The sequence below is a fragment of the Fusarium solani genome (genome assembly GCF_023522795.1).
Source record: "Fusarium solani strain SB1 chromosome Unknown bctg00000001, whole genome shotgun sequence".
NCBI classification, from domain to species: domain Eukaryota; kingdom Fungi; phylum Ascomycota; class Sordariomycetes; order Hypocreales; family Nectriaceae; genus Fusarium; species Fusarium solani.
Window position 1 is genome coordinate 555,357 of NW_027072156.1, and position 26,518 is coordinate 581,874.

Here is a 26,518-nt window from a genome sequence, read left to right on the forward strand (position 1 = left end):
AATACCCGAATTGGTACTCATATTGCGAGGCACAGGCCGAGGTGACAAGAAGACCCAAGTTATTCCTTTTCAGAGAACTCCTTTTCGCTGTGAGGAAACTGTGTATAGACAAGAGGGGCAAGCTCCTCCTTATCCATGTTTACACACAGGGTGTTGAGCGTGGGCGAGACTACAGTAGCCTTGATGGAAAAGCCACCGGCGTTGGATAAATCCTCGGGTTGGAGGATTTTATTCCCGGGGAAACGTGAGGCACTCCAGACACTTGGGTGTGGAATAGACACAGTCACGTTGTCAATGATCCTCCCCCAGCGCTCGTACGACGCCGCAACGTCACTGTATTCTGTATCCACCCGTGTCGCCTCCAGCGTGACGTTGTCATGAAGAAGTGTATATCCTGCTGATCTCAGGTTGTTGCCAACTTTTTCTTGGTACTCAATTAGAGCACCTATGCCCTCATCCCTCATGAATGCGAGAAGATCACGAGTCGACTTGTAATTAAGCTCATGGCCGAGACAAATCATACCTAGCCCCATCCAAGTCATTTCTTCTTCCTCGGTTGCCTTCTGGTCGAGATCTGGCTCATGCGTACAGCGTATGCCCGCGCCCAAAAAGTTTCCGTAGTAATAATGCACTGCAGCTGTCAACTCCCGAGTCTCCCACTCTCCGTATTTCAGCTTTGGAGAAACAAGGGCCTCTGAAGCAGTCGTATATAGGATAGTGGCGACTAGGGCCAGCAAGGCCAAGGCCCCAAAAAGAGTGCGACCAGCAACTAGGAGTGTCTGATAGTGTGTAAAGATATATCCTGGCTGGATGACCCAATTCCTGATTGTGATGTCGGCGAGCGTAATGCCTGCCGACTTTTTGGCGACGGCGCGACGAGTCATGGCTTGCCCAATGCATGAGATGAATACCGTGATTGAAGCTACTTCAATCGTCTTGCCGAGCAAAGCAGTCAACGTCGCGGCGTTGGAAGGGGATAGTCCGTTTGTGGTTGAGATCATGAATCCCCATCGCGGCTGGATGATGGCAACGACGAGCCACAGGCCGCTGAGCGTGGTTGAAAAGAGTGCTAAGAGTAGCATAGCCACGGCAGCAGGCCCGAATTTTGGATGCAACATGCTTTGCTCCGCGGGGTGTGAGTTGATAGACGTAGTGGCAGAAGCTGGGCCATCATAGCCAGTGAGACTGCGTTCCTGGGTCGAGGCGATGAGAGGGTCATCAGCCGTATCGTCCCAACCAGTCAAAGATGTTGTACTTGACATTTCGTGGTGCGTGGAATCTTGGCCTCGCGAACTTTGTTGTTGTAGGACTGGATCATCAAGAGGGATGCCTTACGACCCATGACTTGGGTCTGAAAGGCGACGAGACGCCCTGAATGATCGAAACATGATCAGCCAGGGGTCTCAGGGGTCATGAGTGAACAGGGGCTTTTTAAGAATTAGGAGGGAATTCTAAGATGCAAGTTGCAAGGGGCACTGTTTGGCATTGATAAATATCGAGTAGTCGGAGAACGGCAGACCAAGAAGTTGTGGGGAGTTCGGCTCATTAACCCCATCAGCGACAGACCAGGCTGAGGCCTCAACGAGCTGCACTGGTGATTGCAATTGAACAGTAGACAAGGCGCATTTCTTGCAGCCTTCGCTTAATCTTAACCCAACGATTGGCTATCATGGGCGTCAGCGAGGCGAAGCATGCACATAGCATTTCGTAACAGGCGGGCTGCAGAGAGCTGAGCAGTGGCATGGGTTACATTGGTATTATGAGATGAACCTCAAGCCTTTCATGGGCGTACTCACGATGAGAAAAACAGAAAATTCACTAGTACGATGGCCCTTCAAGCCCAAAAGAAGTTCTTCGTCAAAACAGCGTCACGCTTGTCCAGTAGCGCACGTTGTATCGCCGCATGGCGCGAAGAGCCCAGGTCGTTTCGGGTGGCAGGAAACTGCTTTCTATCACTGTATGGCTAGAAGCTGACAGACGTAAATTGACCATAGGGCCATCAGGAGAGAACCAAGGGCCAAGGTCTCCTACGGCAGGGAACGGGCTGGCAGGAAAACTGGCGGCTGTCTGAAAATGTCCAGTCGCAAAGCGACCATCAGCATACCCTCTGTCAGGGAAGCAGCGGAGTCTCTCTCGAGCTGACATTGAGCCGACAGTTGAAATTGTCTGACACTCGAAACCAACATGAGGGAGCAGCAGAGCGGGTCGGCGGTGGTGGACCCTGGAGACCACCATCAATGATGGGCGTGGCGGCCGGATTCAGGAGTTGGTGTTGAAACATAAGACCCAACAGGCTCTCAGGTACTAACCCTTTTTATTTTAACAGTTGGCCCCGCGGGAGGTCTCAGGGGGTCCCGGCGGCGATACATACCGTGCCTCTCCGTGCCGCCCAACGGCTTCTGGAAAGACATTGCTCGGGCTCATCTCTCCCCGCAAAGGGCCGGTACAGGGCGACTCGGCTCACCAACTGATTGATGAACCCCTTGACTGGCCACGACGAATCCAGGTCGACATCGAACATCACCCGCATCCAGCCCCTCGGCGTGGGCTCCATGCCCTCATCGAATGATGGGGACATGCTCCGCCAGGCTAGTTTCACCCTCACTGTCGCCATTCTGATCCCTGCTACTCCGTAGGGTCGAACATGCCGCCTGACACCAGCCTGGCCTTGTGCAGCCTTTTGGCCAAGCAAGATCACACCCGCTCGCTCAGCCCAACGAAAATTGTGCCAAGAACACCACTCAAACCGCTGACAAGCAATGATTCGCAGACAAGATGTGCGTCTCCTTGAGGCAGTGCACTGCAGTACTCACACCTCTGCCTGTTCGCCATCAAACGAACGCAACTCCTTCCTACATACTTATAGCCCTTGAAACTTCAAGATCTGCTTTCTGCCAGATTTGATCCGAGAATCCCTTCGAAATTTCCACCCTCTTCTCTCTCGATCGGCCCCAGCTGACGATCCCTTCCTCAATGCGCCTTCTGAATGCCACCACCCTCCGCCTCGAAACTGTGAACCCAGGTTCCGAGCCCTACGCAATCCTCTCCCACCGCTGGACCGACGATGAGGTGTTGTTCAACGATGTCGAGAATGGCACCGCCCACGAGAGGCGGGGATACGCCAAGCTCCGTGGCTGCTGTGATACCGCTCTCAGCCAGAACCTGAAGTATGTGTGGATTGACACTTGCTGCATCGATAAGAGCAGCAGCGCCGAGCTTTCAGAGGAGATCAACTCCATGTTCCGCTGGTATAGCATGGCTGAAGTCTGCTACGCCTACCTGCACGACGCGACGGGTGAGCAGAACTACCTCTCGAGCGAGTGGTTCGATCGCGGGTGGACGCTGCAGGAGCTCATCGCCCCCAAGAAGGTAGAGTTCTACGCCAAGAATTGGACCAAATTCGGCAGCCGCTCCCAACTATCCAAAGTACTGAGCAAGAAGACGGGTATCGCCGAGGCGTATCTCCACGGCGCAGACCTGTCGAGGGCGTCCATTGCCGAGAGAATGTCCTGGGCCGCGAAGCGCGTTACGACCAGGCCTGAAGACATGGCCTACTGCCTCCTCGGTATATTCAACACCCACATGAGCCCGATATACGGAGAGGGCGGTGGGATGGCCTTCATCCGCCTGCAGCGCGAGCTCCTCGAAAAATCCAGCGACCACTCATTCCTTGCCTGGGGCTCACCGACCGCCCCCGAGGCCCTCGCCGTCGCGGCCCCGGAAGCAACGGACGTCCTGAGCGGCGTGCTCGCGCGGTCGCCGGCCTCTTTCGTGGGGTGCGGCGACGTGGAGACCTGGGACCAAGTCGTGACCGCAACGACCACGCCGATCATCATGCAGAACGTGGGCATCCAAGCCCGACTGCCCGTCACGACGATCGGATCTCGGAGCCTCCTGATGCTCAGGTGTCACTGGCGCCACGACCAATGGAACGTCATCGCCGTGCCGGTGGAGAAGCGCTCCGGCCGGTGGTACAGGACCTCTCCGGAGACCACGACCTACCCGGAGGACCAGTGGCCAGACAGCTTCAGCGACAAACTACTGTCCCAGAACCCGTACGTGCAGTCTGCCGATATTCACTACGCGATCAAGCCTCTTCCGCTGGGACTGCGGGTTGCGGAGGTCTTCCCCGACGACTCATGGGAAGAGCCTCGCGACACGCAGACCCGGATCAAGAGTAGAGGCAGCGCAGGATCGCCAACCGTGACGTTCGTCAGGTTGAAGGATGGCGCCGAGTCCGACGGTGTCAAGTGTGACTACGTCCTGAAACTCGACGTCGACGGTCCTTGCGGCCAGACCGCCACCTGCCAGCTCGGCATCCTACCGCGCGACTCACCCCTGGTACAGGCGGATCAGGTGACCAGCGCATTCGGCGGTTTCGGCGTGGCGGTAACCATTCCTGGCGAGTTCTCGGCGCTCGCGGCGGAATTGACGACGAGACTCCTCCACGGAAAGGAGGCGCACGTGGTGGACCTGTTCATGGACGAGACGCGGAGGAAACGCGAGGCATCTTGCAGTCGGACGCTGCCGGAGCTCCCGTCGAAGACTGAGAAGGACGAGGACAAGCGGCTGGCCCAGCTGGACAGAGAAAGGCAGGCCATAGAGGAGAGGGAGGAGAGGGAGGAGAGACAGAAAAAGATGAGGGAGAGGAAGAGGCGAGATAAGGATAACAACGATTGTGTGAAATTTTCCATTTTTTACTCGATGGTGTTTACTTTTTTCTGGTTGGCCATGGTTACTCTTTTCTCGAAAGGATGGGTGGTGCGGGTGTGTTGGACCGCTGGTTATGTGGCCTTGATCGCGCTCATTACCCTCGTCACAGCGGCGGACGTGAACAGGCCCGAGGACTCGGAACAGCGACAAGAACGGCTTCTAGAAGACCAAACAGGAACAGGATATTGAACTTTCGTGTAGAGCTTAGACAGAATCAGCGTACTCGCAGCCCGAAAGGCCGGGTTCCGTACTCGACGTCTCCGTGCGGCTGTTAAACCTCCATGGCGCCGGCATACCGCGTCTCGTCGAACCAGACATATATATCATACTGCTCCGGCAGCTTCGCTTTAGAATAGTGCGACTCCCTCTGCGTTTCCGGGCGGCAAATAACCCCGATGAACCTCTACAGCCGCCGCCTCATCAGATCCCTCCGCAGCGCCTCGTCGTACACGCCCTCGCGTAGGTCCAGCCCGTAGAACCTGACGCTGTCAGGGTTATGCAGGCATTATGCTAATAGCATACCCAAGAGTTATTTCCAAGTTGGATGCTAGCCAGTATTCAAGTCAGCATCAGGCTGTCCCCATTGCTCTCGACAATAGTCCTCCAAGAGCTCTTCACCCGTCTATTCGTGGCCGGCCCTCGTCGCCAGACCTCATGCACAACCTGAATCCCAGTCCTCACAGCCTCAATGCCATAAACCGAAACGTTGTTGTACCATTGCTTGAACCTCTCTTGGAGAGATGGCTCAAAAGCCTCAGTAGCCCCGATGAAAGCAGGCCAGAAGAGTGGCGCCGCTAGGATCTTGGTCTCGGCCTTGATCTTCTCAATGGCTTCAATGCTGTCGAGGATCGTGTGGACGTACTGTCGGAGGTATCGGTATCCAAGAAGTCGAACGTTTTGCGAAAAGTAAATGATCAAGGCGTTGTGGAATGCTCGAGTCTGGTGATGGATGATTTCAGCGCTCATCCCCTTGTTAGCCTCTTGACACCAGGCGAGGCGCTCCTCCAGAGGCCAATCAAGTATGTCGTTCTCAAGTTTATCGCATAAACTTCCCAGTGGCTCAGATATTGTCGTGCTCTCAGTCTTTTTACGCTCCATATCCACCATGTCAATGATCTCGATTGCATCCTTGAGAAGCAGCAACAAGCTTTGGGGTATGCCATAGATGCACTCGTACGCCGCCATCTCAGTCATCGGTTCCTGGGTAATAGTGGAGCTCACTTCCATCGGTATCATAGAAGATGGCGAATCATCCGACTCGAGGAAAAGACGCTGTGGTAAGCTTGTGGGGTGTGGTCCCATGGCTCTGTGCGAGCTGAGAGACGGAGAGAAGCGAGACCCCGTTCCGGCTCTTGTCCTTATGGCTGTGCTCTCGTAGAGAACTCGCAAGTATAGATAAATTCGATGCAAGGCTCGAGCCTTTCGAGAGAACTTGAACTTGCGTATGCTCATGTGGTTGATGAGTTGCTCAGCGCCGTCGAGATGCACGCTGCAAGTGTCTGTGTCTCCAGACATGACCTGTGGAAGTGTCAGCGACGAGGGATGGTAGAAGGATATCAGTGACTCACATTGATAGTGATCATGGACAACATTGTAGCAAGAAACTCCTTGTATCTTGGTCGCTCCCCGCCATATAGATCCGACTCGACGGCCTGCTTGAGCAGTCCGATGGCATCGCAACGATACCGTGAGGCAACATTGCCCCATCTCTTAGCTTCATCCTCTCGTTCAGAAGTTTTATGATCATTAGACAAGTAAAAGGCACTGATAGACAGGAGAGCATTTCGTAGAGCATTCCGAATCCTCGTCGTCGAACCGCCAAAGCTCAGCTCACCAACGCATTGTAGGACTCGAGGCAGGTGGATCGTCTTCCAGGGGCTCTTGCCATTGTCGATGACGCAAAAGAGGTTGACAACTCGGTTGCGGTAATGGTCCATCAAGAATCGTTCTTGACCAGGTACAACGTAGGGTTCGAGGCAGTGGAGGAGCTCGTTGTAGTCGAGACGCCATGTTTCGTCCGGCGTCGAGGCCTTGCAAAGTTTATCGGCCTTGGTCGTCTGTAGCTCATGTCGGAGTTGAAGGTCATCAGGTGCCGGTGCAGGAGGTTCATGAGAGCTGTTCGAGATGGTAAGAGGGGATTTGTGTTGGACTGGAGGAGCCTCCTGGGGTTGAGTCTCCAAGGCTAGGGAAGACTGATGATCGTAGAGGTTACACAAGTCCCATGCGGCAGCTGTCTCCGAGTAGGAAGGGGAAGCAAAGTTGTCAAAGAAAAAGTTCGGAATGGCTTCTGCGCCCATGTCCAGATCACCATCGTCATTCTGGTGACCAACTTGCTCCGGCTGCAGATCAGTCAGGCCATGAGCCTCAGGGGCTGGTTCAGGAGATTGTGACTGCTTCACGCTGAAGACACCAAAGTTTTGGATAGATGCGCACACGTTTTCCCCACCATCGGACCCCAGATCAGCCTCAAGGGAGTCGATAAAGCGGAGAATACCCTCCACCTGACTCCAAGCCAGTACCGACTTTGGGGGCTCTACACGCACCATCAGTTCATGCACTACCAAGTCCAGGTGCAGACTTACCAGCAGGTATGTGACGCCTAAGAGATTGCGTCAGGGAAGACTCGCACGGAATCTCAGAGCGAAGGCTAGATTTGCCGCAAGTATCCGGCGTCAGCCACTGAAGACGGGCATCATAGCCTTCACACGTCACGCGCTTCTCGCGACATTGACGACAATGCGGTCTTCCCTCATCGCACTTGATCTTGCGGGCGCGACATGTCCAGCAGCCGGTAAACGTCTTGGTACGCTTCCGCGATCGGTAGCTAGATCGAGTAGAGGACGGCATGGGTCAGGACGCAGAGTAAGGAAGTTGAGAGCGTGGGGAAGGGGGAACTCGAGTGGAACTCGACTGGTTTTACCTTGGGGAAACTCGAGCCTGTGCCGAGTCATGCAGCTTGGGGCTTGTTGCTGATGCTGATGTGTGATACGAACGATTCCTTCAAGGGGCTAGTCAACTCTTGGAGGCAAGGATCACGAGCTTGTCCCCACATGCTTGATCTGGAAGAGGAAAGCCACAGCGAAAAGGCTCCCTCTCGCTGACAACTTCACCTTTTGCAAGGAATGCCGGGTCGGTAATTGGCCAATGTCAACTTTACGTCAGAGAGAGCGGCAATGGCTTCCGATTATTGTAAATGCCATAGGAGGCGTCATTTGAGTGATAATCTTTGCATATTGTTATCCATCGTGGCAAACCTCTGGCATTGATAACGTCCATCTACCATCTGATAAGCCTCACAGGTTCTCAAACATCCAAGATCAATCCTAAACTCATAATCACTAGGCTCTTTTTTCTTCACCATGTCTACCACTACCGCCGTTCAGACCGTGGCTCAGCCCGTTTTGAAGGCTGAGCCTGTCCCCTCCAAGGATGCCGCTCCCAAGAATGCTCCTCCCAGCAGCGTCGCCGACCTAGCGACTGGAGGTTACGAGTTCCCTGGAATCCCAAAGATCACAGACCCTTACAAGAAGCGGCAGTGGCAGCTCGAGCACATGGCTGGTGCCTTTAGGGTCTTTGCCAGGAAGGGCTTTACCGAGGGTACGAGTGGTCACATTAGCGTCCGTGACCCTGTCGACCCAAACACCTTTTGGATCAACCCGTAAGCTCACTATTAACCTTGAAGGGGTCTACACTAACACCCTATAGCATGGGCAAGCATTTTGGCATGCTCAAGGCCAGTGATATGGTCCAAATCAACGAAGACGGTCAAGTCATCGGTGGAAACAAGGTCGCCATCAACGCAGCCGGCTTCGTCATCCACAGCGCTATCCACCGCGCTCGCCCCGACGTTCACGCCGCATGCCACATGCACTCTCCCGCCGGAAAAGCCTGGTCGACCTTTGGCAGGCCCATCGACATCATTAACCAAGATTCGTGCCTCTTCTACAACACACAAGCAGTGTATCAGGCCTTTGGTGGAGTTGTCCTCGGCGCTGAAGAGGGACAGAACATTGTCAAGGCTTTGGGCGACAAGGGCCGCGTCATTTTCCTTCAGAACCACGGTCTCCTCACAACAGGCGGCACGGTTGACGAAGCTGCCTACCTCTTCACCTGTCTGGAACGAACTTGTGAGGTTCAGCTCATGGTCGAGGGTGCAGGACTACCAAAGAACATCATCGGCGACAAGGAAGCCGAGTTCACGGCCAGAGTGAACGCTGACCCCGTAAGCGCTGCATTTCTGTATAGAAAGAACATAGGTACTAATTCATTTATAGGAAACACTCTACACCGAGTTCCAGCCTGATTTCGAGTACGAGATTTGGAAGTCTGGGGGGAGAACTGTGCAAGGGAGAATAAACAAGGAATTTCTTAGCTTTGTCTCGAAGTAAAATCTTTCCACATTCATTATGTTTTATATAGCTTCACTCAATACCGCAATGCTGTAAGAACCAAACGCAAAAAGTCATGTCAATCATCATATTGTTCGCTTCCATGTCAAAGCCTCTCGTACTCCGTCTCAAATCTCAATACAAAACAATCCGCCATCCTCCATCTGCTAGACTTTGACAGCTTGATTCCGACCCTTATTAAGGTTGCCACCCCTCTCTAGTATACACAATCATCCCAAAAGGCACAACTAGGTTCTCAGAATACAGAACAATCTCGGGTTCGTGAAGGGCTCCCCCTTCCGCAATCACAGCCCCTTCAACAGACTGATACCCAGCGCTTGGGCCTTTTCTCCCATGGTCTGCACGGTATAGTTTCTCGGACTTTCCAACAGAGACCGCACATAGCAGCATGACATGCAGCTTCGAGTGCATGTGGTGGTTCATGACCCAGTTGTCAGCCTTGGAAGACACATCGGTTGTATATATTCCGGGTCCAAACATGCAAGTTGATTCTGGACCTTGTCAGTACTTCAATACTTATCCCCTGGGCTGTGGTATACTTACTGGCTCGGTCTATCTTGAACCCGTCCCTTAGGATGCCGCAGAGACGACACTCAGTATTGTTGCACACTCTCAAAGGGTGATTGGGATCACCAACATGACAGGCCCTTTGAGTCCCATGGAAGAGAACCCTAGCTTCGCCGCGGTTCAAGTAGGCAACCAGTTCTTGGGCGCGCTGTTTGTGTACATAGATGCATTGGATGGTCGCGGTTTTGGTCGGGTGGTGCCATCCATTATCAAACAGTTTAACGATCTCGTCCCTGTATGTGTAGCTGTTCGTCACTACCTCAGTGTCGTCGATCATTGAGGGTTTCTTGTGCCCAAACCCTTCGCGGTGCAGGTCTGCATCATACTGAGACCGGAACTCCATATTACAAGTCTCACAACAGAAGCGCGATCCAGATGAGAAGTCCTGTGCAGTAACGGGGTTCCGTCCACCAAAGAGTCCCTGTCCAGAGGAGGAGCCTTGGCCAAACAGGCCCTGCCCAGTGGTGCTCTGTCCAAAGAGGCCTGGTGCAGTGGCGAGGTTCTGTCCAAAAAGACCCGGTGCAGCGGTACTCTGTCCAGAGAAGATGCTTTGTCCAAAGAGGCCCCCAGTGGAAGAGGAGGGGCTATGCCCGGAGAGGTCTTTTCCAACCCAGCCCTGTTTATACCAGGCCCGTTCGGAGGAGAAAGATGCGCCACTGTTATCCTGAGCTTGTGGTCCCCAGTGGCCTGTATCGTTCATATGCTGTTTCGCAGCGTGCTGTGAGAAGAACGCCTTGTCACAGGTTTCGCAGTTAAATCGTGGCAGCCGGTGACCTAGGGCGTCCATGTGCTGGTTTACTGCATGTTGAGAGTTGAATTGCCGGGGGCAGCAGTCACACTTGAACATTGTGCTCGTATATCTGCGTTGTTTCTACACCTGAACGGCCAACCAGCTTCAAGAACGGGTTAGACATTATATAGTCGATACGTTGACAAATTGCCATCGGGGCGGGTTGTCAAGAGTGAATGCCTATCCGACCACGTCGCGTTGGGAACCAGTCATAAGATGCATGTGAGAAACTCCATAATGACATGTAAGAGAAGAACATTCTCCAAAGAGCGGTCATGCGCCATTGACAAAGAAGGCATCGTGAGTCACTACGACAAACTTGAGAGATAACTTTCAGCATGCACTCCAGGTTAGCAGGTATATGCATGACCTTTGCGACTAAAGGCATATCGCCCCTTTCGCAACAGCCGCCAGAGGTTTGAAGTCATATCCTTTGGCCTTATAGGCCTTTCTTTTTCGCTAGTATCTAGGTTCCCTTGCAAGCTCCAATCCATACTGCCTTGCAGATTAGTAAAAAGATAGCATCCATCCCTTAGATGGTTTAGGCGTATTGGGACAAAGGCATCTGCTATAAACCTCCAAAGACATCTTTCGAAATCTTTCAACTGTTGACAACAATCTGAAAGACAAGTCATCGCTTACGTGCTACTCTAAAATAACTAGCTGGTTGGCTGGTTAGGCCATTTTCTTTGACGACCAACGCCCCAACATGCGCTTGACAGGAGCGGCCGCAGGCACAACGTAACAGCAACTGTTCGCAGACAAATACAAGCTTTGAAGTGATTCATTCTATGACTCAATGCATTCCAGCAATGTCCTACTGTCACAGGTTGTGAATGGCCCCAGTAACAAGATCACGTTAGGTCAAAGAGAAAAGGTCGGATAGTAGTTTGCCCGCATGAGGAATAGAGACGCAGAATAAAACCTCAAAGACAAATCTTAGGCTTGTAGCATATGGATATGCCTTGGGCTTCTTAAAGCACCCGGCGTCAGGATCTTAAACGTCCCGATGCCTGTTGCTTAGAATTCCTTTAATGGCTGTCCACATCACGTTAACTCTTCAAAGATCAAGCGGATGGCGATCCGTCACTTGCCAACCTTTGCAAGAGCGAATTTCGTACTAACCCTCCCCTCGTTGCAGGAAATATCGGCTCCTCTCCCGATCATTGCTCATGCATCGGATGAACTCAACTTCCTGTCACGAGGTGCTTCCCACGGGCAATTCAAACCGGCATTGCGGGGAAGAGAATGCGGGGGGGCAACCTTTGCTTATCTCGTGGAGACCCTCGCCGTGACCTTCAACGACTGTAACCGATAACGCTAGACCTGACGAGGAAAAACCCACTTGAAGACAAAGGCAGGTTACAGCGAAAGAAGCGATAAGAGCTAGACCGGGAGCTTGATAGCTTCGTTGGCCGATATGCAGGCGACACCTCTTTGGAGGGGCGAGTAGAAACGCCTGGATTGAAAAGCTGCTATTGGGGAAGCTACCTCGCTTGTTCTTTGGGTTCACCGACACCGGCTACCTCTGTAGTCTCTTATAATTTCTCTCGTGCTGGCTAGTCTCAGGTCTCCCTCTTAGCTCCTGTTTGCAAGAAAACTTTGTTCAGCCCAAGACCTCATTCACTATCAACAATGGCGAACCGCGGTAGAAGTTACGATGAGCAGGTCCATTCCCTCAAGGACCTGCAGAGGCTTGGTTCAGAGAAGCTGGTCAAGTCGACGAGAGGTACGACTCCCACGAGCGACACTCAATTGGGTGCTGACAGGTTGCAGAATACTACAACGAGGGTGCCATGGATCTCATCACGTAGGTTCTCACCCTTGAACACGAGTACAGCTTCTCACGTTGATACAGACTCCACGAAAACGAATCCGCATATGACCGCTACAGAATCCGCCCACGCGTCCTCCGAGACATCTCCCACATCGACACGAGCACCACAATCTTTGGCACAAAGGTCAAGTTCCCGTTTGGCTTCTCACCAACTGCCATGCAGCAGCTAGCGCATCCCGACGGTGAAGAGGGTACCGCCAAAGCTACGGCAACAGTCGGCGTACCCATGGGTCTGAGCAACTATTCCACCATTGAGCTTGAAAAGGTGATTTCCCATGGAAAGGGTAATCCGTATGTGATGCAGATGAGTCTGCTTAAGAATAAGGACGCAATGATCAAGATGATTAAGCGAGCTGAGAGTGAGTATCTCAAGGTTTCAATACGTCTAGTAAAACCATGTTGACAACTATTCAGAGGCTGGATTCAAGGCCCTGCTGGTTACTCTCGATGCTCCCTACCTGGGCCGACGATTAAACGAGTTCCGCAACAAATTTAGCCTTCCCCAGGGCATGGAGTATCCCAACCTCTTCCCTGGTGTCGATGTCACCAATCTCGAGGACGGCGACGAGTCGATGGCATATGGTGAGTCTTTAAGATTTCAACGTGACTTTGACTAACGTGTTAGACTGCGCTCTCGAGTGGCCCCAACTGATGCCATTTTTCCGCAAGCACACCAAGATGCAGATCTGGGGCAAGGGCAGTAAGTCTTTTCCTACCCAGACCTATTGGCAGCGGTAATAACCTTGTCTCTCACCAGTTTACACCGCCGATGACGCCGAGCTAGCCATCAAGCACGGTCTCGACGGTATTGTCGTCTCCAACCACGGCGGTCGCCAGCTTGACAGTGTGCCTGCATCCCTTGATGTTCTTCGAGAGGTTGTTCCGATCGCCAAGGGCCATATCCCCATCGCTGTTGATGGAGGTATCCGTCGCGGTACCGACATCTTCAAGGCTCTGGCATTGGGCGCCGACTTTTGTCTTGCTGGACGGCCTGCTATTTGGGGCCTAGCTGTAAGTCCCCAGTCTTCCAGCTATCAACAGTCCTAACAGTCGCAGTACAACGGAGAAAAGGGAGTCGAACTCGCTCTCAACATTCTCTACGATGAGTTCAAGACGTGTATGGCACTTGCTGGGTAAGTCCCCCAAAAATTTGCAATGTTAGTCTACCCTTACTAACGATATTTTCCAGCTGCAAGAATGTCAATGAGATCACCAAGGACTACATTTCTCTCTTGCAGCCCGATGGAAGGCTTTCCAAGCTGTAAGATGTATTATCTAGATGTTTGAATAGGAGTTTGTAGCGCAGATTGTGAACAAAAGACTGGAGTTGACACTTATTCCGTCCTCTACAATCAACCTGAGAATGCATCGTGACACCATATGTCGTGCACCTATATCACTTCCTGCTCTTCATTGACATAGAGAACTTTTGACAAGCAGTATCGCAGACAGTTGATCAAAAGTCACATCCGCTCAATGACCCAAGAGTACAAATTCGGTTCATAATGCGGTGATTGTCAAAGACCGATGATGGTTGAACAGCTCTTAATGTCCCAAGAACATATGATCAAATTTCACGATAATTCCCTAGATTAACATAGGCAAAGTTCTTTCCAATAGTTCCGTCAATTCTCGCTGCAGCGACCCAGAGAACGATGGAAACGAGAATCTTTTCTTTACTAACATATAGCTATTCTATCTACTCGTATGGATTACCAGGCTCAAACTTGGCCGTCCACAAGCCCTTCTCTTCCTTAACCTTGAGCTGCAGCCCCTTCATGATACCATACACGACTCGAAGCGTCGGCATTGGAACACCCAGCTTCTCACCCTCACGCAAAGGCTCGCCGATAAGGTTCTCAATCTCCATCAAGTTTCCCTTCTCGTAATCCTGGCACATACTCGGCTTGAACGCAGTATCATTTGGGTCCTGGTGCATGACTGCGTCGATGAGATCAGGCTGCAGAGTGACGCCGTTGGCTTCAGCAACGGCGCGAATCTCGAGAATGATGGGGAGGATCAGGTCATCGATGATGTGTCTGCTCATGCGCATACGAGGGGTATCCATTCGCAAGATAGAAGCAATAGGGTTCATAGACCCGTTGTAAGCAATCTTCCTCCATCGCGCCTTACCAACATCAGGCTCGTAAATGACATTGAGCTTTCCCTCCGGGTTATAGATCCTAACGTAACACTGAGCAGCCTCGGCCGCCATAGCAGCAGGAACCTGAGGGTTGACAAAGGCTCCAATCTTTTGCGTGTCTGGGTCATCGTTGTAGATCTTTGCGAGCGCCGTCTCGGTCGCGCCCGTGTAGGCGACGCTGCTAATGAGAGGGTTGGTGGGGAATCGAGGGATGAGGGGCTTCTCAATGTTGATGCCGTTTTGAGAGAGGACGATGGCTGTCTTGCCGGGGGTTACGGCTGGGGCGATGATGTCGGCCACCGTGGGAGGGACGTCGGGGATGTTCTTGGTTGTGACGAGGATGAAGTCAAAGGGCGCGACGTCACCCTTGGAGACGTCGGGAACGGTCTTGGTGACTTGGGCAAGTTAGCAAGAAACTCTCGTATCGCATGTATGTTCACATACTAGCTGTCGGCCTCCAGGCCTTGATCTGACCATACTGCACCGAATCGATATCGATACCATCCTTGACGGCAGCATCGTAGTTGGATCGCATAACGGCAGTGACCTCAGCCAAGCCGCCGTTCTCAAGGGCATAAGCAGACATGGTGCCAATGCCACCAGTGCCGACGACCAGAACCCTGCTCTTTGCCATGTTGGAAGATTGATAGTATAGTCTTGATGAAGAACGTAGATGCTGGGATGAATGAGACTTGCTTCTGACCGTGCACAGACGAGTGAAGCTCCCAATATAGCTTCGAAGAAAGCTTGCCATGAGCTGCTTAAGATGCGGGGAAGAAACAAGGGTACTTGAAGCTCGGCTGTTGGAGACTAGAACCTGCAGGACGCCATCTCTTAGGCCAACAGATTCCTCGCTCCCAGATGCTCTCCTCAAGAATCTCACTCGGCTCTTGGGTAACTCGGGATGGGGACCGATAACCCCGCATCCGCTCGGTCAAGAGTTAGCGAGATCTCGAGTTCCAGAAGAGGGAGTTGGGAGCGAGAGTGGACCAATGCATGATGGAGGGTTGGTGATTAGCAATCGCGCTAGACAAGCAACTTTATCGGGACTGCGATGATAGCTTCTAGATCTGGATTTAGAAGGTTTTATCTTGGAAGTGGCAAGTGTTGGAGCCGTGCATCTAAGATCTATCGGAAAGACCTTCTGGTGAAGAGCAATGCTTCCAAGACGATCTCCACGCATCTGTGACGTCACTCAGTGAGCTCAACAGGGTCGTCTATTTTGGGGATTGATGTAAAGATTTCTACGTTGGTAGCAAGAGTGGCAGATGAAGCTATTCACACATGTCACTTCCAAACAAATTGAAATAAACATAACGGTGTAGCAAACAAATAGAACAAAAAGCATTGGAGATTTATTGATGCTAACGCAATAGAAGTAGAATTTTTTTGTCTAAGAACAGCACATGTCTTTTTGCATCGAATTACAGCCTAGCAACAACACCAGTCTTCAAGTCCTTAACAACCTCCCCAGCAGCCCTCTCACCGCTACGAATAGCACCCTCCATGTATCCCTTCCACTCGCCAGCAGTCTCGGTTCCAGCAAAGTGCAAGTTTCCGCAGGGCTCTCGGAGACCATCCCCACCGAGGCTGTCGAGGACACCAGGAGGCAGGGAGGTGCAGGGGCAGCCCCAGCCGGCGAATTCGTCGTGCACCCACTCGTAGGTGGACATTTGGATGAATTGGCTCTCGAGGTCGGAGACTACAAAGAGCTTCTCGAGTTGCTTCAGGATCGCCTTTTCTCTCTCGGGTGTGGAGAGGGCTGCCCATGCGCGACCGGGCTCACCTGACATGAAGCATGTGAGAACATACTTCTTGTCCTCGGGGCTGCAGCTGTCGCGGATAACGCTAGCAGGACCGATGAAAGAGTTGACGAGACCGCAGTAGCCGCGCTCAACCCAGAAGGGAGTCTTGAACTCCATCATGGCCTTGGTGTAGTATCCATATGTGAGAGAGTCGGCCCAGACCTGCTTCACGGGTGGCAGCTTCGGGAAGAACGAGATGTTCTTGAGAACAGGTCCTGGAACAGTCGTGATGACCTTGCGAGCAGAGTAGACGGTTCCACCAGCCTGTACCTTGATAGAATGCCCACCCTCTTGGACAACTGTCTGAACAGGACTCTCAAGGCGAACGGCCTTGTCAGGAAGGGATGAAGCAAGACCCTTGGCAAAGACCTGAGTACCCTGACGAATCCTCAGATACTGACCACCATGCTTACGATCAGATCGCATGTTCAGAAGACCACCTCCTGACTTGCAGTAGTTGAGAAAGTACAGCGCCGAGATATCTCGAGGCTCAAGTCCAAGCATGGCACGGGTCCACACCATGGCCGTAGCCAAGGCCTTCTCGCTAGCACCTCGAGAGCGAAGGTATGCCTCAAAGGTCAACGAGTCGATGGATGTATCCTTGGGTCGCCATGTGTCGAGGGCTTGACAGTCGGCTTCGCACATGTCTCGGATCTTGGCAACGTTCTTCTTGGTCTCTTCGTCATACTAAACAAGATGCGTTAGCCGAGCCAACATCAAAGTATTGTCAAGTAGCACTTACGTTGGGAAGATCTCCATATTTGAAAGGCGTGCACTTTCCATCAAAGTCCTCCAAGACGGCATTACCCGTGGTGTTTTGCTCAATCACCTCGGCACCATATCGCTTCGCCAGGGCATAGACCCTGCTCTGGTTGGTATCGTTGATCCAAGCAGCACCAAGATCAACAACGCCCTTGCCATCAGCCGTGGGCACGCTCCAAGTCTTGCCACCAACACGGTCACGAGCCTCAAGAACGACACACGAGAGGCCAGCGCTGAGGACTTCGTGAGCAGCAGAGAGACCTGCGAGACCTGCGCCGATAATGACCACATCGTAGCTCTCCGTGGCAGCGGGGAGAGCTGGGGCCGGCGACTGCTCAGGCAGAGCAACAATAGCATCAATCTCAATAAGCCACGAAGAAACCGCCAGCTTAGGAACAGGCACGAGCGTCATAGCCGGTCTATGACTTCCAAAAAATCGCTGAATATGACGAGCATGCAAACGGTTCGAAGCATCATAGTCGACGATAAAGACATTAAGCTTGGCAATGTCCTTGATGCTCGCGCCGGCAGCAATGATGAGCTTGCGCAGGTTTAAAAGCGCAAGATGAATCTGAGACTCGTAGTCGGCGGGGACATGGCCATCCTTGGTGTTGCCGGGCTGTCCAGCAATGTGGACGACTTTTCCGGTCGAGATGGTGGCCGGCGCGTAGTAGAGGCCGGTCGTGTTGGAGAGATCAACCGTCTCGACAGTCTTGCTCATTCTGGCGGTTGTGTTTGTAAATGCAATTGATTAGAGTCAAGGACAATTGAACAAAATGCAATGAAGACAAACAATCTGGTTACTTTTCGAGATTCGAGGTCTTGATGTTTGTATATGACTGGCCAATGGCTCCCTGCGCCGTAATCGCAATCGTAACAAGTCTACGATTGGAATCGAAGCTCTCTCAATGGCTCGCTGAAAGCTGCCATTGAAGATAACCAGTCTCCACCGCCGTCACCGGCCCGCCTCACCAGGGGTTGCAGTTCACGCATCGGGAGAGATTGTTGTCTCTTTGCATATCAGCACGAGCCATGAGTTTCTTTCCCTTGTCTTCGGCACATGAGGATGATTGACCCCTCATCGACGATCTCATGCACGCCTCCACGAGTGAAGCGCAAACAACGTGGGGGAAGCTTTCGTTCGCAGTGTCCTTCCTCGAGAAACCATGCTCATCCCCACTCCCAACTCATCACATGGGACGCGATTTCAAATCCTCCAAGCCTCAATTGAGTAAGCCTGCATTTCCCAAGAGTCATTCCCCGCGTTTTGCCGTCTAGAATTGGGCCCCGGGGAGCCGAGTCCATCGGTGCCGGTCGCTGACGCTGTGAATTGCCTAATCGGACACTCCTCGGAACCGGTCCTCGGAGCCGGTAGAGGGGCTTCATAATGAGATAACGGGCCATCGAGAGCTGGACCAAAAAAAGCAATTGATCTTGTCTAGACGATTCAATACTTTCGCTACTATTCACAATGTCATACTCTGTCCCCAAGCTCAAGGATCCTTCGCTCTTTGTGGGCAAGAATTATGTCGACGGTCAATGGATTGAGTCTGTCTCTGGGAAGAGATTCGACGTCCACGGTATGTCATCAAACAGCAACAATCATCACATCTACTGATCATTCCGTCTACAGACCCAGCCAGCGGCGCGCTTATCGGCTCGTGCCCCGAGTCCGTAGCTCAAGACGCCGAGCAGGCCATCAAAATCGCCGCCGCCGCTCTCCCAGAATGGCGCTCCCGCACAGGTCGCAACCGATCCAGAATCCTGCGACGATGGTACGATCTGGTAATTGAGAACAAGGAGGACTTGGCCACTCTCATTACCTGGGAGAACGGCAAGGCTGGACCAGATGCCGCTGGTGAGGTCCTCTTTGCTGCGAGCTTCCTTGAGTGGTTCGCCGAGGAGGCTCCTCGCGTCTATGGCGACGTCATTCCTCACAGCGCACCTGGTTTCCGTGTTTCGGTCCTCAAAGAGCCTGTCGGAGTTGTTGGTCTCATCACACCGTATGTTCAACCACAAACGCCGTCATTTCCTTTCACTCTAACGAATTATCAGATGGAACTTCCCCGCTGCCATGATCACCCGAAAGCTCGGCCCAGCGCTTGCAGCTGGCTGCACCGCCGTAGTCAAGACAGCCGGCGAGACACCATTCACCGCAAACGCCCTCCTCGTCCTCGGCGAAAGAGCCGGAGTCCCCAAGGGCGTCATCAACAGCATCGCCGCGTTGGACAACACCCCAGAAATCGGCCAGACCCTCTGTGCCTCCGACGTCGTCCGCAAAATCTCATTCACAGGCTCAACACGAGTCGGCAAGATCCTCATGAACCAGTCTAGCGATACCCTCAAGAAGCTTAGTCTCGAGCTCGGTGGAAACGCCCCATTCATCGTCTTTGACGACGCTGATCTCGATCTGGCCGTTGCTGGAGCCATCGCCAGCAAGTTCAAGTGTTCAGGCCAAACATGTGTCTGCTCCAACCGAATCTTTGTCCAAAAGGGCATTTACAATCAATTCGTCGAGAAGCTCAAGGCGGTTGTGTCCAAGTTCCAGGTTGGGCACGGTTTTGACAGCAAGACAACACACGGTCCTTTGGTTACAGCAGCGGCCGCTGAGCGTGTAGATGGTCTTGTTAAAGAGGCCGTCAAGGCTGGCGCCAAGGTTGAGGTCGGAGGAAAGAGACGAACTGATCTAGGCAAGTCAAGTTCTCGTTTCAATATGTCTTTTCTAAGCTAACCTTTCACTCGCAAATAGGACCCAACTTTTTCGAGCCCACGATTCTCACCAACGTTACAACTGATATGCGACTTGTGCGAGACGAGATCTTCGGCCCTCTGGCGCCCATCTTCAGCTTCGACAACGAGGACGAGGTGGTCGATATTGCCAACAAGTGCGACGTCGGTCTAGCATCCTACATCTTTACACAAGACGTCAACCGTGTCGCTCGTGTCACAGAGCTCCTCCACTTTGGCATGGTAGCAGTCAACACTGGCATCATGTCTGACGCTGCTGCTCCGTAAGTTTGCCTCTTTTTTATCTTGGTAAGCATTCATGCTAACGTGAGATTCCTTTCTAGATTCGGAGGAGTGAAGCACTCGGGCATGGGCCGAGAAGGAAGCAAGTACGGTATTGAGGATTATCTCCACGTCAAGACTATCGTGACGGGAAATGTCAACGTGGTGCATCGGGCACTGCTGTAGGGTATGGGGGTCTCACAAAAAGAGGAATGAAATGTGTTGCACGGCATACAGGCTCAGAGTAAAAGTCACAAGTTCTACAGATAGGGAGACTAAAAATATTATTGCTATTCATCTCTATCCCAATTCCATGTCCATGAGTTTCTACAAGCAGAAACTGTTCAGTGATTTTGTGATATGAGGAGCTCCAGTCAATGTAGGCAACAAGATGGAAAGCAGAAAAACATGAACAAGAACCACTCCAAAAAGAATTCAAAAATCCTAGGTCAGATATATTCGAGTTGGAGAGCCGCCCCGAAACTGAAACCCTCGTTGTGATCAACAAATATTCATGTAGCTCCCCAGATTCAGAGTCCAGCGCGGGGGCTACAAGACAACGCCGGAGCTCAATCTTGATAATTCCTTCTAAACAAAGCGATTGTCATAAAGCCCTACATAATAGAGTCACATTTAGAGTATCAAAGTCAAACATGTGATCCTAGAGATATAAAGATAATCGTGTGGCGTGAAAGAGGCGAGCTCAAATCTGTTGGTTCCTGTCTCCTGCATTGCATTCCCGAAGCGGCAACGATACATTTCGACTCATCCTCAGAAGCTGAAAACGTCTTAGCGCATGAACCCTCAACATGTACAAATGCCAGACTCTAGACAACCTCAACCTTAAGCAAACAACTCATCATCAAATACCACATTCACAATGGATACCCCGGACACTAGCAGCCTAGCCATTGAGCTAGACATTCTCGGTCAGCTTCCCGCGCTGAGGATCTACACCCAAATCAGCCTGTGCTTCCCCGTTCCCGACCCCGCCGCTCACCCCACCATCATCGACACCTTCAACAAGGGTCTTGAGCGACTCTCGACAAGCTTTCCTTGGGTCGCTGGACAAGTCAAATGCTTCGATGAAAGCGAGGGAAATACCGGCACCTTCAAAATCGTCCCCCTTGACAAGACACCACCTGTCGTGATCAAGGACCTTCGCAATGACCCCTCTGCGCCCACAATGGAGGGCCTCAGGAAGGCCGAGTTTCCCATGAGCATGTTTGACGAGAATGTCATTGCTCCCAGAAAGACACTGCCTATAGGCCCCGACTACTCGCCTGATAATCCTGAACCTGTTCTGATCTTTCAACTCAACTTTATTGAAGGTGGTCTGATCTTGACCGTCAACGGCCAGCACGGAGCTATGGATATGACTGGACAGGGAGAGCTCATTCGCCTGCTGTCAAAGGCCTGCAGGAATGAACCCTTCACAGAAGAAGAAATTGCGACAATGAAGCTGGAGAGAAAGACAATTGTCCCATTCCTAGAGGACATCGAGGAAGCCGAGCTTGACTCGCATCTTGAAAACCAAATCATCAAGACTCCTTCAACACCTCCACCGGCTCCTCCAGAGCCAGCACCTGCCAGCTGGGCGTTTTTCTCCTTCAGCAGCCAATCACTTCACCAGCTCAAGGCCAAAGCAACAAGCACACTTGATGCATCTACACCTTTTATCTCAACTGACGATGCCCTGACTGCGTTCATCTGGCAGTCTGTTTCTCGAGCACGCCTCGCCCGTCTGGACCCCACAGCCGAGACCAAGTTTTCTCGAGCTATAGACGTGCGCACTCAGGTTGGAGCTCCCAAGGGTTATCCAGGCCTTCTCCAAAACATGACATACCACAGCGGCACGCTACAGCAAATCGCAGACGGTCCTCTCGGCGCCGTAGCATCAAACTTCCGCTCCGAGCTAGGACGAGACCGTCTCAAGTTCCGCACCCAAGCTTTTGCAACAAAACTCCACCGCACACCAGACAAGTCCATCTTTTCCCTCACAGCAGGCGCCGACCCATCAGCCGACATCATGCTCAGCTCGTGGGCCAAGGTGGGCTGCTACGATCTCGACTTTGGCTTTGGACTGGGAAAGCCAGAGACGGTCAGGCGGCCAAGGTTTGAGCCGTTGGAGTGCCTGATGTACCTACTGCCCAAGAGACCGGATGGGGAGATTACAGCGGCTATCGCGTTGAGGAATGTGGATATGGAGAGGTTGAAGGGGGGTGAGGAGTGGTGCAAGCATGGCCGATTTATCGGGTAGAAGAAATAAGCTTGAGGAGGACGTTTGGTCCATCTTGTCGATCATCATGATCGATCTTGTGTTTCGGCAGTACGCGAGTAACTACAGTACAGTCATTAGCCAGCTTATCATGTCAATCAAGAAATACTAGCATTTTCTGATGTTGGCAGAGGGTCTCGGCGTAACTGTGCAGTAGAGGTGTCACGTCTCAGTAATGGGTCAAGAAGGTCTTGAAGGTAACTGAAGTCTGTGTTGATAGCTGAGGTAGCTACTACATAAGAGAGTTTGAATGAGCGTGTGTCATATACTTTGTGTGACCGGTTGGATCATGATGGATCATGGCCCGAAAGATGTGGCGCTAAGACATGATTCTGCCCGAAAGATGCCTAGAAGGCGCCTACAGATACAGCCTCATCAGGCTGCCTCGATATCACCCGACCACCTCATGCAAGTAGTACAAAGTCACGTTACCTTGCAGTATGCTTGACACCTAAAAGACCATTTCAGCCCGGCTGCATAGGTCGGCGAGCTGTCTTGTCCATCGCTGCCAGCACTCGCCATTTATCACGATGGACGGCATCAGTCTGGCCGCAAGCATCATCCAAATTATTGACATCTCTAGTAGGGTCGTGGCCAAGGGTATCGACATTTACCAATCGGCCGACGGCCAGCTCACCGAGCATGGCGAGATCGATCATGTTACACGCGCCCTTTCCAGCAGCGCTCGGCGAATTCGCAAATCCATAGCCGCCAACCGCCCGTCATACACCGATGCTGAAATGGAGCAGTTGCGGCTGGCCACCGATTGCCGGCAGATTGCAAACGAGCTCCTGAAAGCTCTCGAGAGGCTCAAGCGCCGGGGTCGGCCAGGGAAGTGGACGTCGTTGCGACAAGGACTCAAAACTGTTTGGAACGAGGACAAGATCGCAAGTTTAGAGAGGCGACTCGACCGATACAGGCAACAAATGATTGAGAGCATTCTGGAAACGCTAAGGTTGGAATTCTATATACCCCGTGGGACGATATCATGGTCATCGCTAACCGCGTATCAACCTCCAGGACGCAGACGGAAGCCTCGGCCGCCCAACAGTCAACCATAATACAAGGTATCAAGAACATCCAACGTCGACAAGACAAACTTCAGGAAGCCCAGGTGGACATCGGCCGTCAATTTTTCCAAGAAATAAGGAGGCACGTTGGCGACGCGGATGGAGAACGCTGGCGTAAAGACCTACTCGGCGCCATCCATCAGAAATCCAGCCCTCGCCTGCGGAGCCTAGCCCAATCGGCGAAACGAAAGAAGATCCGCAGATGGCTCATCAGGAGCCTTGAGTTTGAGGAAATGGAAGATCGCGAGATCCGCATTACCAAGGCTAGCAAAGAGACCTTCAAGTGGATCTATGAAGCTCCAACGGCAAACATTCGACCATGGGCCAGTTTCCGGGCCTTTCTCGAACAGAAGGATGGTGGGATGTACTGGATCACTGGAAAGCCTGGCTCCGGAAAGTCTACACTGATGAAGTACCTCAAGCACAACAACCGAACCTTTGATCTCCTACGTCAGTGGGCTCCTGAAGGTGTCACCGTCAGCGCCTTTTACTTTTGGAACAGCGGCATTGGCATGCAAATGTCTGTCGAAGGGCTCTTGCGGACTCTACTCGCCAAATGCTTAGAGCAGCTGCCCAGGAATGTCGCTGAGCAAGTGTTCCCCGGGCGATGGGAGGCGTTGAGTCTGCTCGGCGAGGACGACACCCCCTGGACATGGCACGAGCTGAGCTTGGCGGTGCAGAAACTGGTCCTCAGCGTCTGTCGCGACCGGAAGTTCTTCTTCCTCATTGATGGCCTGGACGAGTTCTCTGGTGACCACGCGGTACTGACGGACCTCATTCTTGACCTTGTATCGTCCGCGCCGAACATCAAAGTCTGCGTCGTGAGTCGACCATGGGTGGACTTTGAGGATGCTTTCCGCAGCAAGCCTCATTTGATGCTCCAGGATCTCACCAAGAGAGACATCCAACAGTACATCGCAACAACGTTCCGAGAGAGCCCTGCTTTCCTGGACCTCGAACAAAGGGACCCCCGGCACGCGAAAAGTCTTCTCTCAGAAATCGCACGGAAGGCCGAAGGAGTTTTTCTCTGGGTCAGACTCGTGGTCAAATCTTTGCTCGTTGGTATGGCCAACGGGGATGGGATACGAGAGCTGCGGGAGAGGCTGGAGCGCACTCCTTCCAACTTGGAGGACATGTTTAAAAAGATGCTGGCTAGTATGGAGTCATCGTATCTTGAGCATGCGTCTCAGCTATTCCAGATCCATCGAGCCTCCCAGGGCCCCCTGTCACTGTCGATCAGATGAGGTGCTTCAAAGAGTCCTGTGGCCACTTACACACTCCAATCTTGTTGCGCGCTGCAGGCACATGAAGAGAAAGCTTTCCAGTAGGTGCAAAGGCCTGCTGGAAATCGAGTCACTCCCAATGCTTGGGCAACAACGTGACACGGATGACGGAACTGATGGCAATAATAACAGCTTGGACGTGATTATGGACTGCAAGGTGCAGTATCTACACAGGACTGTCAAAGACTTCATTGAAGCGCCTGAAATATGGGGTTGGATTGTTGCGACAACTAAGGAGCAATTTGATCCGTGCGTTGCACTCGCCAAATCCCACCTCCTCCACCTGAAGAGCATGGATACGACGAAGCCGACTTACGATGAGATTTGGGACCGCGTAGTGTGGTGTATAAGCTACGCAAAGCAGTCCGAACTGAACAAGGGACCGGTGCAAACGGAGTTGATGGACGAGCTCGACAGAACTGCCACGGCGCTTACTCGACACTGCCAGTCATTTGATTTGGCAGAAGACTATAGCTCCTGGGGCGGCGAGGAAACACACTGGACAAACTACGGCATCCCGGCAGTCGGGACGTCGTTGGCATATCTCATGGCTATGTGTGGCATGTCTAGCTTCTTGGAGGCCAGGCTATCACATGACGACGATCCGGAGCTCCGGCATTACGGCGACAACAAGACCCCACTGTTGTTTGCAGTTCTTGAGGACTACCTTGTTCTCAGCCGATACAGTGCTGGGAAGAGCATCATTATTAGCTCGCCTAGCAAGGACACAATCCGAGTCCTGTTGCAAAAGGGTGCTGATCCGCACCAGCTCCACCGCGGACGATCGGCACTCACAATCGCGAAGGCCATGGCCAGCAGGGGCGACAGGGACTTTATCGGAGTGCTGAAAATACTGAGAGAATGTGCTTCTCTTACCCCTGGACGCAGGAAGCGCCCTGTTCGCCGGACCCAGTCTCTTGGTAGAAAACGTGCAAGTTCAGCTTCTCCCGGGGTTCCGCTGACGGCGGAGAATATCAGCCGACTAGACCCGAGCCACGAAACAATACCAAGAGCTGACTTGATAGCCCTGAATGGTTCTGCACTTGAGAGTCAGTCAACATTTGTACCATCGGAATACTCTTTGGGGGGACCTCACTGGCTGCACCGATTGATACAGAAGGCCAGCATTTTTTTTCCACGAGTGGTCAATCAATCGAGGATGAATAAGCGGTTGAGTAGTAGGAGGTAGGGGTTCTAATGATGAATATATCAAATGCTACAAACCGTGAAGAGTATTATACCTTTGCCAGTGGTTATTTACCTTCTATATTAAGTACCTCCCTTCATTGATATTAATACAGCTTTGGAATACCCCTGGACCTGCGTTACTAAGGACTCCTTTGCAATCTAAAGGCCTCTTTCACATTATGACTCTTACCGCGATAGTAGCATCCTCTGCGGGTCGCCGCTGACTTCTCTATTGCAGCACGCGCTTAAAATCATCGTTTAAAGAGTGTCCCTATCTGTGACGATCGTAGGGTTCCCAAGGGATACACCGGTCGTGCTGGGTTTATGTTGGCAGAAGGGCTAGTCGCGCTGTCTTGAACAATGGGGTTGTCACGTCTGGTAATATGCTCAAGGGTATTGAGTGTAACCAAGTTGTTTCTTGTCGCAAAACGTGCATAATCCTCAAAAGCCAGTGACGCAGAGTGAATCTTGGCGCATTACTGCCAACGTCCAAGACCACGTCAGGCCCAACGCCTTTTCCGCCCAGCCTGAGGCCAACCAGATATTTCTCCATTACCTCAAAATCCAAGATTACCACTCCATCGATTCTTGACCACTCTTTTCTCCGACTCCGCGACCGTTTGGTGTGGCACCAAAGCCCCCCCACGACCCCCCAATATGACGT

General features: G+C 52.3%; 11 protein-coding genes across 11 annotated transcripts; 6 read left to right on the top strand and 5 right to left on the bottom strand.

Moving 5' to 3' along the window:
* Positions 1 to 59: 59 nt before the first annotated feature.
* MRS44_002264 (uncharacterized protein) lies at positions 60 to 1,262 on the bottom strand (the record flags this gene model as incomplete). Its single annotated transcript, XM_065622757.1, has 1 exon — positions 60 to 1,262. The coding sequence occupies one exon, from the start codon at positions 1,260 to 1,262 to the stop codon at positions 60 to 62; it is 1,203 nt and encodes a 400-aa protein (XP_065478829.1).
* A 1,711-nt stretch (positions 1,263 to 2,973) lies between these two features.
* MRS44_002265 (uncharacterized protein) lies at positions 2,974 to 4,902 on the top strand (the record flags this gene model as incomplete). Its single annotated transcript, XM_046284836.2, has 1 exon — positions 2,974 to 4,902. The coding sequence occupies one exon, from the start codon at positions 2,974 to 2,976 to the stop codon at positions 4,900 to 4,902; it is 1,929 nt and encodes a 642-aa protein (XP_046126838.2).
* A 369-nt stretch (positions 4,903 to 5,271) lies between these two features.
* On the bottom strand, positions 5,272 to 7,560 carry MRS44_002266 (uncharacterized protein; the record flags this gene model as incomplete). Its single annotated transcript, XM_046284835.2, has 3 exons — positions 5,272 to 6,231; positions 6,282 to 7,246; positions 7,296 to 7,560. The coding sequence occupies 3 exons, from the start codon at positions 7,558 to 7,560 to the stop codon at positions 5,272 to 5,274; spliced, it is 2,190 nt and encodes a 729-aa protein (XP_046126839.2).
* A 512-nt stretch (positions 7,561 to 8,072) lies between these two features.
* Positions 8,073 to 9,101, top strand: MRS44_002267 (uncharacterized protein; the record flags this gene model as incomplete). The annotated part of the gene is made up of 3 exons (XM_046277467.2): positions 8,073 to 8,371; positions 8,419 to 8,935; positions 8,988 to 9,101. The coding sequence occupies 3 exons, from the start codon at positions 8,073 to 8,075 to the stop codon at positions 9,099 to 9,101; spliced, it is 930 nt and encodes a 309-aa protein (XP_046126840.2).
* A 198-nt stretch (positions 9,102 to 9,299) lies between these two features.
* MRS44_002268 (uncharacterized protein) lies at positions 9,300 to 10,536 on the bottom strand (the record flags this gene model as incomplete). The annotated part of the gene is made up of 2 exons (XM_046271544.2): positions 9,300 to 9,613; positions 9,666 to 10,536. The coding sequence occupies 2 exons, from the start codon at positions 10,534 to 10,536 to the stop codon at positions 9,300 to 9,302; spliced, it is 1,185 nt and encodes a 394-aa protein (XP_046126841.2).
* A 1,578-nt stretch (positions 10,537 to 12,114) lies between these two features.
* On the top strand, positions 12,115 to 13,581 carry MRS44_002269 (uncharacterized protein; the record flags this gene model as incomplete). The annotated part of the gene is made up of 8 exons (XM_046277468.2): positions 12,115 to 12,208; positions 12,256 to 12,289; positions 12,338 to 12,675; positions 12,731 to 12,898; positions 12,942 to 13,016; positions 13,074 to 13,327; positions 13,373 to 13,449; positions 13,506 to 13,581. The coding sequence occupies 8 exons, from the start codon at positions 12,115 to 12,117 to the stop codon at positions 13,579 to 13,581; spliced, it is 1,116 nt and encodes a 371-aa protein (XP_046126842.1).
* Positions 13,582 to 14,015: 434 nt separating this feature from the next.
* Positions 14,016 to 15,093, bottom strand: MRS44_002270 (uncharacterized protein; the record flags this gene model as incomplete). The annotated part of the gene is made up of 2 exons (XM_046278943.2): positions 14,016 to 14,854; positions 14,904 to 15,093. The coding sequence occupies 2 exons, from the start codon at positions 15,091 to 15,093 to the stop codon at positions 14,016 to 14,018; spliced, it is 1,029 nt and encodes a 342-aa protein (XP_046126843.2).
* A 790-nt stretch (positions 15,094 to 15,883) lies between these two features.
* MRS44_002271 (uncharacterized protein) lies at positions 15,884 to 17,747 on the bottom strand (the record flags this gene model as incomplete). Its single annotated transcript, XM_046284837.2, has 2 exons — positions 15,884 to 16,951; positions 17,007 to 17,747. The coding sequence occupies 2 exons, from the start codon at positions 17,745 to 17,747 to the stop codon at positions 15,884 to 15,886; spliced, it is 1,809 nt and encodes a 602-aa protein (XP_046126844.2).
* Positions 17,748 to 18,497: 750 nt separating this feature from the next.
* On the top strand, positions 18,498 to 20,221 carry MRS44_002272 (uncharacterized protein; the record flags this gene model as incomplete). The annotated part of the gene is made up of 5 exons (XM_046282531.2): positions 18,498 to 18,606; positions 18,660 to 19,029; positions 19,082 to 19,725; positions 19,776 to 20,037; positions 20,098 to 20,221. The coding sequence occupies 5 exons, from the start codon at positions 18,498 to 18,500 to the stop codon at positions 20,219 to 20,221; spliced, it is 1,509 nt and encodes a 502-aa protein (XP_046126845.2).
* Positions 20,222 to 20,915: 694 nt separating this feature from the next.
* On the top strand, positions 20,916 to 22,295 carry MRS44_002273 (uncharacterized protein; the record flags this gene model as incomplete). Its single annotated transcript, XM_046279691.2, has 1 exon — positions 20,916 to 22,295. The coding sequence occupies one exon, from the start codon at positions 20,916 to 20,918 to the stop codon at positions 22,293 to 22,295; it is 1,380 nt and encodes a 459-aa protein (XP_046126846.2).
* Positions 22,296 to 22,843: 548 nt separating this feature from the next.
* Positions 22,844 to 26,078, top strand: MRS44_002274 (uncharacterized protein; the record flags this gene model as incomplete). Its single annotated transcript, XM_065622758.1, has 4 exons — positions 22,844 to 23,268; positions 23,334 to 24,614; positions 24,685 to 25,715; positions 26,056 to 26,078. 4 exons carry the CDS (start codon positions 22,844 to 22,846, stop codon positions 26,076 to 26,078), a joined length of 2,760 nt encoding a protein of 919 aa, XP_065478830.1.
* Positions 26,079 to 26,518: the final 440 nt, after the last annotated feature.